At 35.2% G+C, this 19,098-nt stretch overlaps 1 protein-coding gene across 1 annotated transcript in view; it reads left to right on the top strand.

Annotated features, from left to right (window-relative positions):
* TRHDE (thyrotropin releasing hormone degrading enzyme) overlaps positions 1 to 16,304 on the top strand; it is a 456,456-nt gene extending 440,152 nt beyond the window's left edge. Inside the window, exons 16-19 of the mRNA XM_040233874.1 lie at positions 941 to 1,108; positions 1,619 to 1,759; positions 7,401 to 7,482; positions 13,799 to 16,304. Of these exons, the coding sequence (XP_040089808.1) occupies positions 941 to 1,108; positions 1,619 to 1,759; positions 7,401 to 7,482; positions 13,799 to 13,942 (535 nt within the window). The 3' untranslated portion in view covers positions 13,943 to 16,304. The remainder of the gene's footprint in view (positions 1 to 940; positions 1,109 to 1,618; positions 1,760 to 7,400; positions 7,483 to 13,798) is intronic.
* The last annotated feature ends 2,794 nt before the right edge of the window (positions 16,305 to 19,098 follow it).

The following is a 19,098-nucleotide window of genomic DNA, read 5'->3' as shown; positions in this document are numbered from 1 at the left end:
AAATATTTAAAAGAGATTTTCATCTTGTTATACAGAGAAAACATTTCTTATTATTAGTCACATTCAAATTATAAATGATAAATTTTAATAATAGATTACTAAATATTATACAAAGAGAAATACATTTTTAACTTTTTAATGTATTAGAGTATTCTTTCAGAGATCTGAGTTTTTTAAAATGTGGGAAATATATAAAAACTTGAAAGAGTAATGTTTAGTAAAAAACTAATTACATGGCAATGTACACATGAGAATTTATAGCTTATAAATAACCAAGATTAATTAAATTGACTAAGAGTTTCCCTCTGTAACATTGTTTGAAGTCAAAATCAAGATTTACTTTATGTTTTATAGTCACTTTTATAAACATAGGAAAAAGAACTTTCTATGTTCTCAAATTTTGCTAGTTATGTTTTATTTATTATCTGTGTGTTAGTCATCTTCTAGCTTCCCAAATTTGGAGAGGTATTTGAGAATAATAATTTCAGAGAAATAATGTCTCAGAATTTAGGAGGTATTTGTTTCATCTTCATCCAGTACTTTCTCATCATTCTTGGGTCTAATAATTCTGAGAGCATAAATATATTTATGTTGGTTGAAATATAAGACGCCTTGTTTGTATTTCTTTAAACATTTATGTTCTGACTCCTATAAAATAAAAAGATTTAAAAAAAAACCTTTATGTTCTGATTTTTGTCCATATAATTTCCAAAGTGGAAAAATTGCATTCAAGACTATAGTTAAATAAAATACATTCTTTTATTCATTCAGTTGTGAATAGTTTGAATATTGTTACTATATGGTATTATTATCTTTCAGGTAAATCTAATTAACAAAACCATCTTTTAAAAAACTGACTGTAGTAAGGCAGCATTTGTCTTTATTTTCAATATTGTGAAGCTTTTAATTAACAGAACCCCACCATGGGTTGCTTCTTTAGAATACCACTAAATGTTAGAGACATCGTCTACTGTACAGGAGTTTCACTACTGGATGAGGATGTCTGGGAATTCATATGGATGAAATTCCACTCTACCACGGCCATTTCTGAAAAGAAAATACTATTGGAAGCCTTAACTTGCAGTGATGACAGGAATTTATTAAATAGGTGGGTGAATTAAATCTTTAAATTTGTATAATGAGAGTATTCTCTGTTAAGTTGTACTGCGCTTGTTTTTATTTCTTTAAATATGCTAGTTACTCTAAAATATATCATTTTAGAACTAAAGAAAACTGAGATACTAATATGATGAAAGCTTGTTGATTTAAAATGTTTGTTTCTATTTTATGTTATTTATATGTATGTAAGATAATATTTCATTACAAAATTGAAGCACTTATTAAAAAGAATTTTTAAAGCAAATTTTCATCATTAAATCAGAATGATTTAACCACCTACAAGATTTTTTTCAGACATTAATTAATACATCAATTAAAATGATATGAGTTTGTTCTTCTTCCTTTTATAAATACAAGATTGTTCTATTGATAAATTTTTATTAGTAAAGTTTAAATGGACTATTCTTTGAAGATTGTGATAACTTAAATCCTATAAGTCTGATAGTAAAGAAAAGTTTGTTATTAAACTAAAAATTTCCCTGCAATTTTATCCTTAAAGGCTTCTAAATCTATCACTGAATTCTGAGGTGGTTCTGGATCAAGATGCAATTGATGTGATAATCCATGTAGCTCGAAATCCACATGGCCGAGACCTTGCCTGGAAGTTTTTTAGAGATAAATGGAAGATATTAAATACCAGGTAAAAATAAGAGTTCAATCATTCTTACTGGAGTGAGTAAATCAAAGATAATATCTGAGAGATAAAGACCCAACTTTTTGTGGTAGAAGCAAGATCCAGATAATAGAATTAGATTTTGAAGTAGTCAGCCAAGATGGGCGTTGCCACTCCTGTGAAGCTCAGAATTAATTTAACGGTTCTATAACATTATTCCTTTATTAAAGATTGATAACCATAATTATGTATGGAAATGTGCAGAATGAAAAGGTTTAGCATTGCAGCTTTCCTGGAAAATCTATCAACTGTCTTAGGTTGAAGAAATTATATCATTAAAATCCTATATCCTGAGTGTGTTCTAGAAAAAATGATTTATGAATCATATATAATGATATTAGAATAAGAAATGGAGAAGGAAATGGCAACGCACTCCAGTATCCTTGCCTGGAGAATCCCATGGACAAAGGAACATAGTGGGCTACAGTCTGTGGGGTCGTAAGGGTCGGACACAACAGCAACTAAACTACTACTTCTAAAATTCACATTGGAGAAGGAAGTGGCAACCCACTCCAGAGTCCTTGCCTGGAGAATGCCATGGACAGAGAAGCCTGGCGGGCTGCAGTCCATGGGCTCACAGAGAGTCAGACACGACTGAGTGACTAACACGCACAAAACAAGAAAACTTTAATTGCTTTTATAGAATTGTTTAAATCTTTAAAAACATAAATATCATAAAACATCTGAAGTAAAGCCATGATATAGAGGAGGGATGTTTGAATCACTGTATAATTCTAGATGCAGTAGAATTCATTCCTGAGCCATCTTGCTTCATGTTGAGAATTCTTCAGACTCTGTTTTAGAAAATATTTCATTATATATTTAAATATATTATAATAAATGTTAATGTATTACTCTGATAATCTCTATGGTATTTTAAAATTAAATTTATTATAGAGCACGTAAATGCTGCATGTTCTCAAACTTAAACGTTCCCAGACATTTAGCATACCCACTGTTCTATCACTTAAAATCTGGTATATAAATTTTATTTTTTAAAAGTTCACTGTTGTTGGTTGACCTTGCATAATGAGTTCAGTTTGAATTTATTTTTAATAATAAATATATTTCTATCTGTAGATATTTCATTGTTAGAAAGCATAATATTCCTAGATGGCACATTGTTTTTCTTTCTATTTCTTGTATTTTCAGCTCAGAAATTAGAATGATTTACACTTGCTTTGTTGTCATGCACATGGTATAAGGAATAGTCAGACACAAGATGGAATTAATATATATGTACAAGCATTTGACTTTAAAGAGTATCAAATATCTACCAATGCAGAGTCTCACTTTAGGGAGTGGTTTTGTAAATCAGAGTTCAGTATAATGCCTATATAGTTTATAGTCCCTACCTAAAATATCCAGTTCCTGATATGTCTGTTTTGCTTCATTGAAAGTACATCTCTAACCAAAAGGTTAGAAAGATAGAGATAACATTAGAACCTCAGTCTAATGACCTCTTTGTTTAATTAGCTGGACATCAATATTAGCTACAACTCTGAAGAGGGAGGAAGAGGCACTTGGGAACTCAACTTTCTGCTCAGTTTTTCTGTAAACCTAAGACTTCTCTCAAACTAAAGTTAATGGTAACGATAACCCTATATGCGAGACAGCAAAAGAGACGCAGATGTATAGAACAGTCTTCTGGACTCTGTGGGAGAGGGAGAGGGTGGGATGATTTGGGAGAATGGCATTGAAACATGTATAATATCATATAAGAAACGAATCGCCAGTCCAGGTTAGATGCAGGATACAGGATGCTTGCGGCTGGTGCACTGGGATGACCCAGAGGAGTGGTACGGGGAGGGAGGAGGGAGGAGGGTTCAGGATGGGGAACACGTGTACACCCATGGCAGATTCATGTTGATGTTGGCAAAACCAATACAATATTGTAAAGTAATTCGCCTCCAATTAAATAAATTTAAATTAAAAAAAATAGAAATAGAGTCTTTAGGACTATACAAAAAAAAAAAAAGAAAAGTAGAAAGGTGAAGTACCAGTATTTCTACAGATAGAGCTGTGTTTATCTTGACAAATAGGATTGTCTTCTTCATCTTCTACTCCCTTGTCCATCTTGGAACATCAAAGTTCGTGAGGGCACAGTCCAAGGTTCTCCTTACTACGTGGCCTGCAGATTCTCCCTGGTTTTAGTTGCCATCTACTCTCACAGTTTGAATCACTCCAAAATCTGCACCTCTAGCTCAGATATTTTACCTAAGCGTCACTCTATGAAAGATGGTTTGTTTTTTTTTTGAGGTGTACCTGCAAAGCTAAACCATCATTTTCTATGTCTTCATTCTCTCAGTAAATAGATGGCCATCCACCAATTGCTCAATCTGGGCACCTGGAAATCTACATATAGTAGGTTTTTTCCTTGATATATGTAAAAAGTAACATTTAGGCTTGAGGTCCTATCAGTTTAACAATTCCTAAATGTTTCTTGAATGCTTCCTCTCTTTACTACTACCACTGCCTTAGTGAAGGTTCTTATCCCTTGTTAGTACTCTTAATGACTGTCTCCTGTCTCTAATTACATATGCTGTCACATATATGTACGCATGTATGCATACATGGACACGCACACCACTTCCCTTTGTCCCAAGAATCTCTCTGAAAAACAAAAATGACATTTCCTCCTGTAAAGCCTTCAATACTCTGTGCCATGTTGAAAATCTAAGCTCCTGTCTTACTGACCCTTCTACCTCTTATTCTGTTATCCTCAGTCTCATAGTTTATACCCTCAGTACCAAATGCATGTAGTTGTTGGCACACACCGTGGTGTTTCACACTTCCTTGCCTTTGTGTATGTTGGTTCTCTACCTAAAATTGCTTTCTTCCTTAATATTTGAAATTACTCCATATTCAATCCATCTGTCATCATCTCTTGGAAGCCTTTCCGAAGACTCCACAGCTAAAGGAACTCTGAACAGTATATAATTTTACTTTCATCACGTTTAACCATAATAACTGGGAATGATCTGTTTATAATACTATATAGTACATAACCTTCAAGGAAAGGACTGGCTGTTTTCTTTTTCACATGATTGCAATTATAAGCAAAACACTCTTTGAAGAGGAATTGTCCACTTTCCTGTACAGTTGGCCATTTTTGTAACCACATATTGATTACTAATGAATACTTATTTTATTTAGCCAACTTTTCCCATGGATTCAATGTTAGAACTGAATCATTTCCCAATTCAATGTTAGAATTATAGCAATTAATGATGGTCATATGGTTTAGCCTCCCTCTTTAGGCCAATAGGCCACTGTATATATGTACATCTTTATCCATTTATCTTTCAATGGACATTGAGGTTGTTTCCATGTTTTGGCTCTTGTGAATACTGCTGCTATTGAAATAGGGGTACAGATATCATTTTGAATTATAATTTTTTTCTGGGTATATTACCAGGAATGGGACTGCTGGATCATATGGTAATTCTCTTTTTAGTTTTCTGAGGAACCTCCATACTATTTTCCACAGTGACTATAACAATTTACATTCCCACGAAGAGTGTAGGATGATTCCCTTTTCTCCATACCTTCTCTGCATAGGTGCATGCTAAGTCACTTCAGTCATGTCCAATTCTTTGCAACCCTATGGACCATAACCCACTAGACTCCTCTATCCATGGGATTCTCCAGGCAAGAATACTGGAGTGGGTTGCCATGCCCTTCTCTAGATCTTCCCAACCTAGGGATTGAACTTGCATCTCTTATGTCTCATACACTGGGAAGATGAGGATTTTTTTTAGCATTGGTGCCACCTGGGAAGCTTTCCTGGTGGTTAAGATGGTGAAGGACCTGCCTGCAAGGCAGGAGACATGGGTTTGATCTCTGGGTTGAGAAGATCCCTTGGTGGAGGAAATGGTACCCACTCCGGAATTCTTACCTAAAGAATTCCATGGACAGAGGAGCCTGGTGGGCTACAGTCCTTTGGGTCACAAAGAGTTGAGCACAAATGAGCAATTAACACCCTCCAGCATTTGTTATTTGTAGACTTTTTAATGATGACCATACTGACCAGTATAAGGTGAAGAAATGTCTATTATGATCTTCTGCACATTTTTCAATTAGGTTTTTTTTTTTTTTTTGGCTGAGTTCCTTGTGTATTTTAGAGCTTAAGCCCTTGTCTGTGATATCATTTGCCAGTATAAGCACCTCCCACGCCTCATTTTAAAGATGAGAAACCTAAGGCTCCAGAAACTAAATTACTTAAGTTCCCACAGATAGGGACAGCATTAGAAAGCCTCTTGTAATGAAGGCTGGACTTTTGCTTTTAAAAACTCATAATCTTATCTTTAGTGTACTTTAAAAAAAATTCTCAACTTGTCTTTATGATAGTTCAGTATTAGTGTATAGAAATGCAACTGATTTTTGTTATTAATTTTGTATCCTTCTATTTTAGTGAATTCGCGTAGTCTAATAATTTTTTCTGTGTGTGTAGTTTTTAGGGTTTTCCATATAGTATAATGTCGTCTGCAAGCAGTGAAACTTTTACTTCTGCCTTTCCAGTTTGGATTCCTTTTATTTATGCTTCTTATCTGTTTGCTCTGGCCAGAACTTCCAACACTATGTTGAATAAAAGTTGTGAGAATGGTCATTCTTATCTTGTTCCCAATCTTAGAGGAAATACTTTGATTTGTCACCAGTCAGTATGATAGTAAATGTGGGCTTGTCCTATATGAGCTTTATTATGTTTACGTGCATTCCCACTCATTTGTTTAGGGTTTTTATCATAAATGAATAGACAGTAAGTCATTCTTAGGTTATTTATGTAGTTGTATTTTGGGCATGTTCATAGGAGAAGGTGAATTCAGGGTCTTTCTACTCAGCCATTTTGATCCTGCCTCCAGTTTAGCCTAGTGTACTTTTTTTTGTTTTCTTTTTTTTTAATTTCAAAGAGTATGATATCCTGTGATAGGTACCCTTAGCACAGTAGACACAAATCAGTAAAAGGAGAAATCTTTTCAGCTTGCTGATACATAGTATTCTTACCTTAGGTCATGAGTCAAATATGCTTGTGATACAAAGATTGTAAAATTCAAAGGAAAAAGTCAGTGTTTTATTTTAATGCTCATAGGAAAAAATGCTAATCTTTTGGGAGTCTTTTTGAGAAATTTGGCTTAGTTTTTAGGAATGAAATAGAAAATAATGCCAACATCAGTTTGGGATGACCAGACCAAAGGATCTCTGTGACTTATGTATAATTCCAAAAGTTGATTCTGCAGATTTGGTGGAATCCTCATTTACAGTGACCCAGGTTGCTTTAAACTTAAAAGTTTTAAAATACTTTTTTTTCAGGCCTCATATTGGAAATATAATAGTAATTCCTAATTATAATATCATGGGACTCCCTTTTAAAAAATGTACTATAATGTAGACCTCTTTGAAACACTGTGAGCCAAGTCAGGATGCATGTGATGGCATCCCCTAGCCAAAGCTCGTTGCAGCTATCCACTCCCTAGGGAAACAGCCTTGAACAGCATTAAGAAATGGGATGGAGCTCATGAGAAGGAGTCTAAAACATCTGTGTAGTAGTATTTCTTAAATTACTGCCTGTTTTAACATTACGACTTTATTTTTTTTTTAATATTTCAAGGTATGGAGAAGCGCTATTTATGAATTCCAAACTTATCAGTGGCGTTACAGAATTTCTTAATACTGAAGGTGAACTGAAAGAGGTAAATATTTTAAGATGAATGTAATATTTTTCTTTTGTAAACTTATGAAATTATAGATAAACTTCAACCATTTCTTTCCAATAAATTCACACTCATTCCTTTAAAGTACACACACACGTATACATGCACACATACACACATTCATGCTAAAGACTTTACTTCAGTCATTATTTGCAAAAATGTTTCTAACATATTAAACATTAAATACTAAACCTGTGAAAGGTGCTTGAATGTAATGATTCTCAAAATGTTGTTTGTTGTTGTATACTCACTAAGTCATGATCGATTCTTTGCGACCCATGGACTCTAACCCACCAGGATCCTGTGTCCATGAGATTTCCCAGGCGAGCATACTGGAGTGGGTTGCCATTTCCTTCTCCAGGGGATCTTCCCTACAGGGATCAAAACTGGGTCTCCTGCATTGCAGGCAGATTCTTTTCCATTGTCCACTGGGGAAGCCCCAGTGATTCTCAAAATAGGAGACTCCAAATATACCCTAGAAATCTTCTGTGAGCCCAGTTTAGGATCCTTGGAACATTAAAACTATCTTGTCACAATGACTCAGCATTCAGATATGCAGAATTAAGATTACTGTTGAGATACAGACCTTGAGTCTCATTGCTTTATGGTCAGGTCTATACAAAGAATGATAATTGGATAAGATAATATGCTTCATGCTCTCTGTTTTGTTAAATGGAATAAATTCATATATTTGGAAGTAACTATATCTGACAACATATATTAAGATTAATAGTTTAAAATTCTGTTGAATACTGACACAAGTGAATTTAATTAATGAAACTGAAATTATTTTTTTTCTTAAAGACTAAAGTCCAGTTTGCAGAATATCTAACATTTTCTTTTTTCTCTGGTTTATGTCTCCGGAATTTAAACCAGCTGGTTTTGTGACCATTAATTCACATCTCTAATAGAGAGGGATGTGAGATTGGGGGTGCGTAGAACTAGGTAGGAAGAAGGAGCAAAATATTTCACTGATTAAAATGAATTGGAGTTCAAACATTTATCACTTTTTAGCCTCTCCTCACCTATAATTATAAAATATAGCTGAGGTGTACCATTGAGAATCACAGTTTCTTCAGTTTTCACTGACAGAAAGCCTGATGCTGTGACCCAGAGCTAATCCCACTGAGCAAGGTTGCCCCGGAAGCATCAGCCTTCCTCCGTCCTTAATATCTCCAAATATTGCCCAATTTTGTATGATCATCTTCCACGCACCAACTTGGATTCTTTCACACCATGAGCTAAGCTAAGTCTCTGATTGTAATAACTTGAAATTCTATTTTTATCCCTGCTATGTGTGTTCCCAGCCCTGAAAGATTTGGATTTGAAAGCCCTAGTACATGTTTTGCTATATTTTTTTATTAGGAACCTAAAAGAGAAGGAATTCTTTCATATCCAAAGGAAGCAAAAAGAAAGAACAATTAAGCTAATGGCTTTGTGTATTTAAATGAAGTAGCTTTAACTCTTTGATTTTGCATTCAATAATCTGGGAATAAAAGCCTCATTTAGTGACAGCTTGTGCAGCCATTGAAGTGAACAAAAAAGTGAAAAGTCTCTCCTCTCCTCTCTTCTCTCCCATCTTCATTTTGGCTCCCTTTCTTCTCCTGTCTTCCTCTTCCATTGTGCCTCTCCTGTTCTCTCTCCCTCTTCTTCTGTTCTCTAACTCTTTCATTTCCCCTTGCTTTGGTGATAACCCAGCCCATGGAAAAACATGTTTTAAGCGGACATTTAAATTAATTTTATCATATGATGGCCATTTTGCTTTACATATTTCACTTACATATTTAATTTTTTACACTTGATTTAATTGCCATGTGAAATGTTCCAAGATACCCCTGTAATGAAATGTGTCATCTGAAAACTGAAACTCAACTGTAGCTTTTATTCCATTATCTGAAAAGCAGCTAACTTCACAACACAAGCTCTCCATAGCCTGAGAGATGAATCCCTCCAGGACACAGCTACTTGCACTGACTTTCTAGTTTAATAACTGCAGCCTGAGGCTTTTCCACACTTTTGTTATCTAATCATTGACTGTAAGACGGTGGACCACTGTTGCTGGGTGGGAGGGGGGGATAATTTGTATTGCTGATGACCGCCTTCCATAAATTAGAAGGAGCTGAGGAAATTTCAGTCTCATTTTCCCATATCCAATGAGCCTTGTAAACAGAAAAGCCAATGTGCTCTTTTTGTCTATAGCATATTCTTATTTTCAGAAGTTTACAGATCAAAAGAGAATTGGCATCTTTATGAATTCTGAAAGCTGATTTGAGATTTTAATGATCCCCATCAGCTTTAGGGGCATTCAGTAGAGACACTTACATTGTCCTGTGGTCCTTCCCCAAAGCACCATTCTAGAACCTGAAACTGGCCATTTCTTTTTAATTACATGGCTCTAGCGATTTGAACACTATTTCTCCATGAAACAGTACATCGTTTCCTTAATTTTAAACTAATGGGAGTACCACCTCATCGACTCTCAGAGGCCCTTCCCATTTTTCATACTGATGTTCATTCAGCCATCCTCTCCAGCACTCTTTGTTTTTTGTTTGTTTGTTTTGCCTTATACAGAACACTGTTGTGAAAGAACACAGCTCCTGTGCATCATGGGCATCCCATTTACAGTTTTAATGTTGAAAATATAAACCTTTTTAACAGGCAATAGCTAATTCGACTCACTTAGATAGTTCGATAGTTACTAAGAGTATATTATGTGTTGCACATTACAAATTATTTTGTGAGTTTTAGGGTCTAGTGTACCCTAAGTTAAGAATTTTTTCACATACAGAAATGTTTTTAAATAGATAAATTAACAAACATGTCTAGACATTTTATGCTAAGAAGAACAGGCAACACAAATAACTCTGACATCTTACTAAATGTTGTTTTATAGAAATGTCTAAACTTGGAACATTTTCAAATAAAAGCATATGATGGCATAAATATTTAGGAAGTGCAATGATAAAAACTAATAGCAGCAAAACATCTACTGAAGAACTGCCAAAATAAGCAAAATGGAATGCCCAGTGCCTTCCATCTACCCCATGCCCTTGATAGTGAGGCAGGGTCTGGAAGGTGCTATGATCCTGCCTGAGGACCTATCACATGGCTGCTCTGACCACATGTTCAGCAGAAGAGTTGTGGAGGAGTGTGAGGCATAAGATCAGTTTATGCCAACTATGCAAAGGGGCCATCTGTGTTCTGATGAATCAGCTAATCTGCATATCAGTCACGTCATGCTCTCCAAGCTCACAAAGGAAGTATTTAGCGCACTTAAATAGTGATTTAAGAAATGAATCTCTAGAGACACTCCAGTTACATTTTCTACTAAGAATTCTCTTGCAGGATAATCTGACCTACTGTGTTTGTGTCAATAACACATTCATAGTCAACCTCACAGTTTGCCTTTGAGATAGACAAGAGTTTTCCTTCACGTATTCAGGCTGGCTTACTATTTTATCACAAGGTCAAGAGCATACTCCCCAAAGTTACCAAAAGGTCATTTATTACTGTCTGGAGTATTCATTGACTGCCTAGGAAAATATGTAATAATGTGGAACATAGTTTAAAAGAAGTAGATGTAATTTTTTTTTCTGATTGATTGACATATTATGTAAATAAAGCCACCATAATGAACAGATATAACATACAAATATACACTGTAATGTACATATTTTGTAATAAAACACAAAATTCAAAACATAGATCAAAATGTACTATTTGTTGCTTTAGGAATATGGACTGAATGAATCTGAACATAAATATATAAATTCAAATGAATTATTAGATAAATTAGTTAAGTTTAAAAATATGATTCAAATACTTTCATTAGACTTCTATTTATCTATATGTACATGTCACAGGTATATATTGAAGGTATCAATAAATTTCAGTTCCTTCCCTTCGTCCTCTTTCTTTTGTATGTGTCAGATGTCAGATAAGTTTTAAGGACAGTAACGATAAATCTTTGTTACACATTGAATATTTTTCATGTTTGTTATTAAAAGATAGTGATTTTGAAGTCTTACAAAGAATATAGCTCTGAGATATGATAATCCATTTCTAATGCTGCAAGGTACCTGGCTTTATAGGAAAGTATAGGATAAACTTTAAAAAAATGTATCATATAATCAAAGTAATATTGTCACAAACAAACCAAGCTACCCCGAACCAACTTCTAGATTAATTCAGAAAGGTATAATTATTAATAACTCCATTTTAAATTAGCCCCTCCCCGCCCCCCCCCCCCGCCCCAATACACATGCCCCTATCCCCAAGTAAATCTTGATGACATTTCTCTCCTGGTATATTCATCATGTGATGAATCTCACCTCATCCTAATTATACAATATAAACACTTCTGTGTTAGCAAGTTGATTTTTCACATTTGTCTATAAGCCTTGCATTCATTGGTGGTTGCCAGTTATCAAAACATATGAAACCGAGAGAAAAACTGCTAGTATCTAATCTTGCAATAAATTTCCTGTGCATTCCTAAAGTGTGTACTCTAGAGAACATCTTATACCCATAAAATTATAACAAATCATTTTTAAATTTTCACATTCTAATTAAAGCTCAAATTCTCTAGCTAAATGAATCAACATTCCGTCTTCATTCTTTCTAAATCTAGTTACTCAGGTGATTCAGTGTCATTTATCATCCAGTACTCATAGCATCATTATTTTGTGTTGTTGCTGTTACTCAATAATTTTGGTATTCTTTTGCCAGCAAAGATAGTGTCAAACACTCATACTACTTGTTTAGAAAAGATGAATATTTTTTCCCCTGTGGACAAAAAGTTAACTTTAATGCTTGTATTCAATGTTAAGGCTATTAGTACATTAGATAACACGTATTCACCAGGCTTCCCTGGTGGCTCAGACAGTAAAGAGTCTGCCTGCAATGCAGGAGACCAGGTTCGATTCTTGGGTTGGGAGGATCCCCTGGAGAAGGGAACGACAATCCACTCCAATATATGTATATTGGCAATATAAAAGATAGACCAGAAAGAATAAGGGAGAGGTCTCAGCCATCAGGTAACAGATAGCCCACTGTATTCATCTATGACAGAGTCGGAGGTTCCCGTGACAGGGTTGATGGGTTTCTGAATAGGACTGTGACAGCTGAGGTGGAGCAGAGGGAATGCCCTTGAGAAGATCAGGAGATAGAAATTCCAGAATATAGCTGCTATGAAGTGTGGTGGCTACAAGACAGAGAAAAATTTCCAGTAATAAATAGGTTGATGGGTTGAATGTTCTCTGTCAATAAGCCCAACCCAGAGCTATGGGGACTTCCCTGGTGAGTCAGCGGTAAAGGATCTGCCTGCAATGTAGGAGACCAGGTTCGATCCCTGGGTTGGGAGGATCCCATGGAAAAGGGAACAGCAATCCACTCTAGTATTCTTGCCTGGAGAATTCCATGAACAGAGGAGCTTGGCAGGCTACAGTCCCTGGGATTATAAAGAGTCGGTCATGACCGAATGAGTAACACTATTGCTGGTACATTAGATATGCTTTGTTATTAGAACTAGTTTTTGCCACTACCTCATCAGCCCATTATGAAAGATGAATTAAATATGTCTGCTTTAATATTTACGAAACAAGAAGCTAAACTTGGAGTTATTTAGGCTTCCCTGGTGGCTCAGACGGTAATCTACCTGCAATACGGGAGACCCAGGTTCAGTCCCTGCATAAGGAAGATCGCCTGGAGAAGGGCATGGCAACCCGCTCCAGTATTCTTGCCTGGAGAATTCTGTGGACAGAGGAGCCTGGTAGGCTTCAGTCATTGAGGTCGCAAAGAATTGGACATGACTGAGCAGCTACACTTTAAACTGATTTTTTTTTTAAACTGTTTTCATTCTTTTTTTTTCCCTTTCAGTTCCAAAAGAAATGACATCACACCTAATGGACAAAATCTGTATCATTGAATTTCATTATAAGCTCACTCCACATATTAGATATACCTACTTACCTCACTCCACACATTAAATATACATACTGTAGTGACTGTGACACTTTTTTTCAAATAGATTCTTATTTATATGTGTTGGACATGGGCTCATTTTAAGACATGAATTTATATCATTTTTACATTTTGTTTTTTATTGAAACATAGTAAACTATTGTATTATTTTCAGGTACACTGATATACCTGTCTATATTTGACATTTGCATACATTATGAAACGATCACCATTATAAGTATAGTAACCATCTGCCCCCATACAAAGTTATTAGAGTATTATTGAGCATATAACTTATGCTGTCTGTTTACCATTCTAATATTTATGTTTCCAGCTAAAGAACTTTATGAAGAGCTATGACGGAGTAGCTGCTGCCTCTTTCTCAAGAGCTGTGGAGACTGTCGAAGCCAATGTACGCTGGAAAATGCTTTATCAGGATGAGCTTTTCCAGTGGCTAGGAAAAGCTCTGAGACATTAATATGTGTCTCTTATAAACAGTGCAACTCAGAATTTTGTGAGAAGACCTGCTGTGGAATGAGGAATATGGCCAGATTTTCAGTGTTAACATGTGGGAGGAAATTTTTTTTTAATTTTTAATTTTAGGAATTTTTTTTGGCTTTATTCATTCTGTTTTGTTTCTCTCCTGGGTGTTCTTCTCTTAAGAAACTCTTGCAAGTGAATCTAGCCATGACTGCTTCTGCTGTACATTCCTCGCTGTACAGGACCAAATATGATAGTGGTGCATGTTGACGTTGCAGTCAGTATGGAAAAACATATTCCGAAAATGTTGTGCATGGTTGTATGGTCCTGCCTGTGTCCCAGCATGCTTATTTAAAATGTCCAGTGTTGTATGTGAATATATGTTACATCCGGATGGGCATTATACAAAAGCACAAAGATTATCTCTGACAATCAGTGTTGCAACAAAAGAAAAACTCAAACAGGGAGTTATATTCATAGTCCTGGGCAATGTGAGAGGTGAAATCACCCTTTGATTGGTGTCATGTATTTCAGCACTTGGATTGTCTTGCAATGATTATTGTGTTACTAACTAATTTTCTTTGAGTTAAAGCTGTGTATATGTTTTTTAGAAGGCATATAGATACTGTGTGCATATGTATATGTGCATAGGGAAGCCCAATATGTATATAGTATGCTGTACTCTGCACTTGTGCAAAAACTTCACCTCAAAGAAAATTTATCTCTTTTTATAAACGTATGCAAACTTTGAAAATGCTTCATAGAATTTATCTCAGTACTATCCTTCCTGACAATTTCCTGATAAATTTCTCACCTGTTATAGATTTTTTTTCATCTATTTCCTGAATAATCTATTCTACTACATAAAAATGAACTTAAAAAATTTTACTTACAGACACACTCTTCTAATTTTCCTAAGTAGCAGCATCACCTCGTAAATATAGATTCTGTCATCATCTTAGTGAAACTTCCTATTGCATAAACAGTTGTGCACACTTAATGATGATCAGTGCTGAGAAAGTGTTTCTTTGTCATCTTGTTTGTTTTTCCACTTTTTTCATGTTGGGTGGGTCCAGAGAGTGAAAAACTCTCTCCATGTGTTGATCTTTGGGTCTGTGTGAATCTAATCCCCCATGAAGCAACCCTACTTCAGGTGGATTTTAATGATCTTTGATGCCAATTGTTCCATCCATTATGATGAAAAGTTTCTTTTCTTGAGCAAAGCGCATCCTTTGGCATTGCCAACTCTGTTCTGAGAATTTTGAATAGTCTTTTCCTGATTGTGTATTATGTAACACAAGTGTTTTTAAATGGTACTCTCACCCAGTAGGCCAGCTCTCCAAGCACTGCTTAGATACTCAAAAATGAACATATTTTACGTTTACCATTATGAAATGCTAATACAACTAATCGCACATAAGCCAAATGTTTGTGGACCCCTGTATGTTTTCCTGAGGTTTTTCCACTTCTCCAAATCTTGCAAATCATTGAAAGAATATTTTCTAGCTCCAATAGTCACTGAACACTGGGGGGAGGAAAGTAGGCATTTTAGAAACCAGAGCCATAGATTTATTATAAGTTTGCATAAAGAGGAGCAATTTCCTAGTCCATAGAACAAGTATCATCTAAACTTGAATTTTATCTTTTTAGCAATTAATTGCTATTACTCATATCTATTTTTTTCAGTACTTCAATTAATATATGAATTTTAAATACTCTATGTGTTGTTAATAAGACATACTAATGCTTAATATAAAATCTAAAAGTCATCCCATCTATCCGAAGTGATGAAATTTAACTAGCACATATCACACGTATGTGAAATCTTTAAGGGGTAAGTTCTGAAACATAACAATTATAAATATCACTGTCATGCAGGTCCAAAATATGTACTATATCACCACTGGATTCATTTTGATAGAAAAGATAAAAAATTAGAGGTGGCTGTCTTGTTTTGTGTTGTGAATTACTGAAAATTCTTGGTAGTTGTGACATTCTTTTGAGTGAAAGCACCATTTCCAGCCTTGAGTTACAAAGGGTTTTATAGTTCTGTTTTCCTCTGCACTGTTAATAATTTTAATCCTCTTTCAGTATTTTAGTGGCCTTGAACAACTGGTTTAGCTACAATGTCAAATCCTAAGTGTATAATTACGTGCAATGTTCAATACCTCATACTTGTTCAACAGTATAGTGATATCAATGGCATTGAGATGGAATTTTTGTTCTACATATTTTTCAATAATTTATCCTTTCCAGTGTTGAAGATTATATCAAGCTTTAACCTTTTTTAGTTGTTTAAATGAGTAATATTTTCAAAATAATAAAACGACCAATGATATCTCTTGGAATATTCTGTAAAATGTAGTCATAAAATTCTATTTTCTACATAGAGTTTTTATCTTTTTTCTCTCCGTTGTCTGTCTTACAAATCACACACACACACACACACACACACACACATATGTGCATGAAATAGCAAACTGTTAAAAGAGCTCAACATCTAGGTTTAAAACTTTACTATGCCAATATATGTATGACAGTAAAACTTGGTTGAAATTAGAAAAGAAAAGACTAAAAGTTTACCATCCTAAGTATTAAATATCTCTAGGTAACCTGTAAATAAAACTTTTCCCCATTTTTACACCTTTTCCTTTAAAATGTTCTTACAATTGTATTTTTTTTTACATATACAAGCACAGGCTCTCAAGGCTATTATCTACAATGTTGATTCTTCAGCTTCAATTACATGGATTTTACTGGAATTTAAACTCACTTTGGTTTACATTATTTTTAGGATAATTATATCATATGACTGAGATTTCTGTGATAGTGCAATTTCCAAATATAACAGTAAAACTTACAAGGTCATTAAGATTATACCATATGTTATAACTGGGGGCTTCCCAGGTGGCACTAGTAAAGAATCTGCCTGCCAGTGCAGGAGGCACAAGAGACACATGTTTGATCCCTGAGTTGGGAAGATCCCCTGGAGGCAGAAATGGCAACCCACTCCCATATTCTTGCCTGGAGAATCCCTTGGACAGTGGAGCCTGGTGGGCTACAGTCCACGGGTTGCAAAGAGTTGGACTCAACTGAGCACGCAAGCACACACAATAAATTGTACTTCATTTATGAAGCAATATACTGGCTCATTTGGCTCTCTTCAAAAACATAATAAATTATATGAATCATAAGAGTTTGATCAAAACACAGGCTCAGAGTAGCAACATGAACTGCTTAAAAACTACATGATTGTCATTTGCAGAACAGTTACAATAACTTTAGACTTTCAAGAAAGCCTTCCTACAACTAAAATATAAAGACATGTTTGAAACATCTGTCAGTTGCATTAATTGGAGATTTTCCAAATATCAGAAGCCATATCAAAGTATGAGATTACATATGTCTACAGTTATTGTTGGGGCTCCTCTGGTGGCTCAGATGGTCAAGAATCTAACTGCAATTTGGAAGACTGGGGCTTGAGTCTGGATCTCGAAGATCCCTTGGGGAAGGGAATGGTTACCCACTCCAGTATTCTTGCTTGCAGAATTCCATGGACAGAGGAGCCTAGTGGGCTGCAGTCGATCGGTTCACAAAAAGTTGAACAGGACTAAACAACTAACAATCTTTCTTTTCACGATAATTATATTATTTTTAAAAGTCTGTGTTTGTAGTTTGTATAATGTCAAACAACTGAAAGAAGTGTTAATCAGCTTTCACTTTTAGTCAGTGTAAATAGCCAAATCATGGAAAAAATATGGCTTATTGATAATACTTTTCAAAATATTTTGGTGAACATTATTTAAAAATGACATTAAAATACCGACAATTTATTTTCCACAAAGATTTCTCTGATAAACTTTGTAGTAACAGATGGTCAGACCACAGGTAAAATGATGTCCATTTAAATCTGTGAAAGTAATCTTTAGTAAAATGTTTATAAATCTATGCAGACCTAAGCAGTGCAACGTCAATTTTCATGCAAATATAGTACCGCATTAGATACAGTCAAGAATTCCTAACAAAGTTTATGATAATATATTTAATTCAAATCTATTGGAAATTTTTTCCTTTTAATATATATTTTTGAAGGATAATTGCTTTACAAAATTTTGTTGTCTTCTGTCAAACCTCAACATGAATCAGCCATAGGTATACATATATCCCCTCCCTCTTGACCCCCCCTCCCATCTCCCTCCCCATCCCACCCCTCTAGGCTGATACAGAGCCCCTGTTTGAGTTTCCTGAGCCATACAGCAAATTCCCATTGGTTATCCATTTTATATATGGTAATATGAGTTTCCAAGTTACTCTTTCCATACATCTCATCCTCTCCCACCCTCTCCCCATGTTCGTAAGTCTATTCTCTATGTCTGTTTCTCCATTGCTAACCTGTAAATAAATTATTCAGTACCATTTTTCTAAATTCTGTATATATGCATTAGAATACAATATTTATCTTTCTCTCGATGGACATCTAGGTTGCTTCCATGTTCTAGCTCTTGTAAATAGTGCTGCAGTGAACAATGGATACATGGGTCTCTTTCAATTTTGGCTTCCTCAGGGTATATGCCTAGGAGTGTATATGCCTGGGACATATGGTGGTTTTATTCCTAGTTTTTTTTTTTTTTTCCGATTCTTACGTGATATTATACATGTTTCAATGCCATTCTCCCAAATCATCTCACCCTCTCCCTCTCCCTCTGAGTCCAAAAGTCCGCTATACACATCTGTGTCTTTTTTGCTGTCCTGCATACAGGGTCATCATTGCCATCTTTCTAAATTCCATATATATGTGTTAGTATACTGTATTGGTGTTTTTCTTTCTGGCTTACTTCACTCTGTATAATCGGCTCCAGTTTCATCCATCTCATCAGAACTGATTCAAATGTATTCTTTTTAACGGCTGAGTAATACTCCATTGTGTATATGTATCACAGCTTTCTTATCCATTCATCTGCTGATGGACATCTAGGTTGTTTCCATGTCCTGGCTATTATAAACAATGCTGCAATGAACATTGGGGTACATGTGTCTCTTTCTATTCTGGTTTTCTCAGTGTGTATGCCCAGCAGTGGGATTGCTGGGTCATAAGGCAGTTCTATTTGACATTTTTTAAGGAATCTCCACACTGTTCTCCATAGTGGCTGTACT

The sequence above is a fragment of the Oryx dammah genome, unplaced genomic scaffold (assembly GCF_014754425.2).
Source record: "Oryx dammah isolate SB20612 unplaced genomic scaffold, SCBI_Odam_1.1 HiC_scaffold_29, whole genome shotgun sequence".
In the NCBI taxonomy this organism is placed as follows: Eukaryota; Metazoa; Chordata; class Mammalia; order Artiodactyla; family Bovidae; genus Oryx; species Oryx dammah.
Note: the sequence above shows the minus strand (reverse complement) of the source record. Positions and strands in the feature narration are given on the sequence as shown.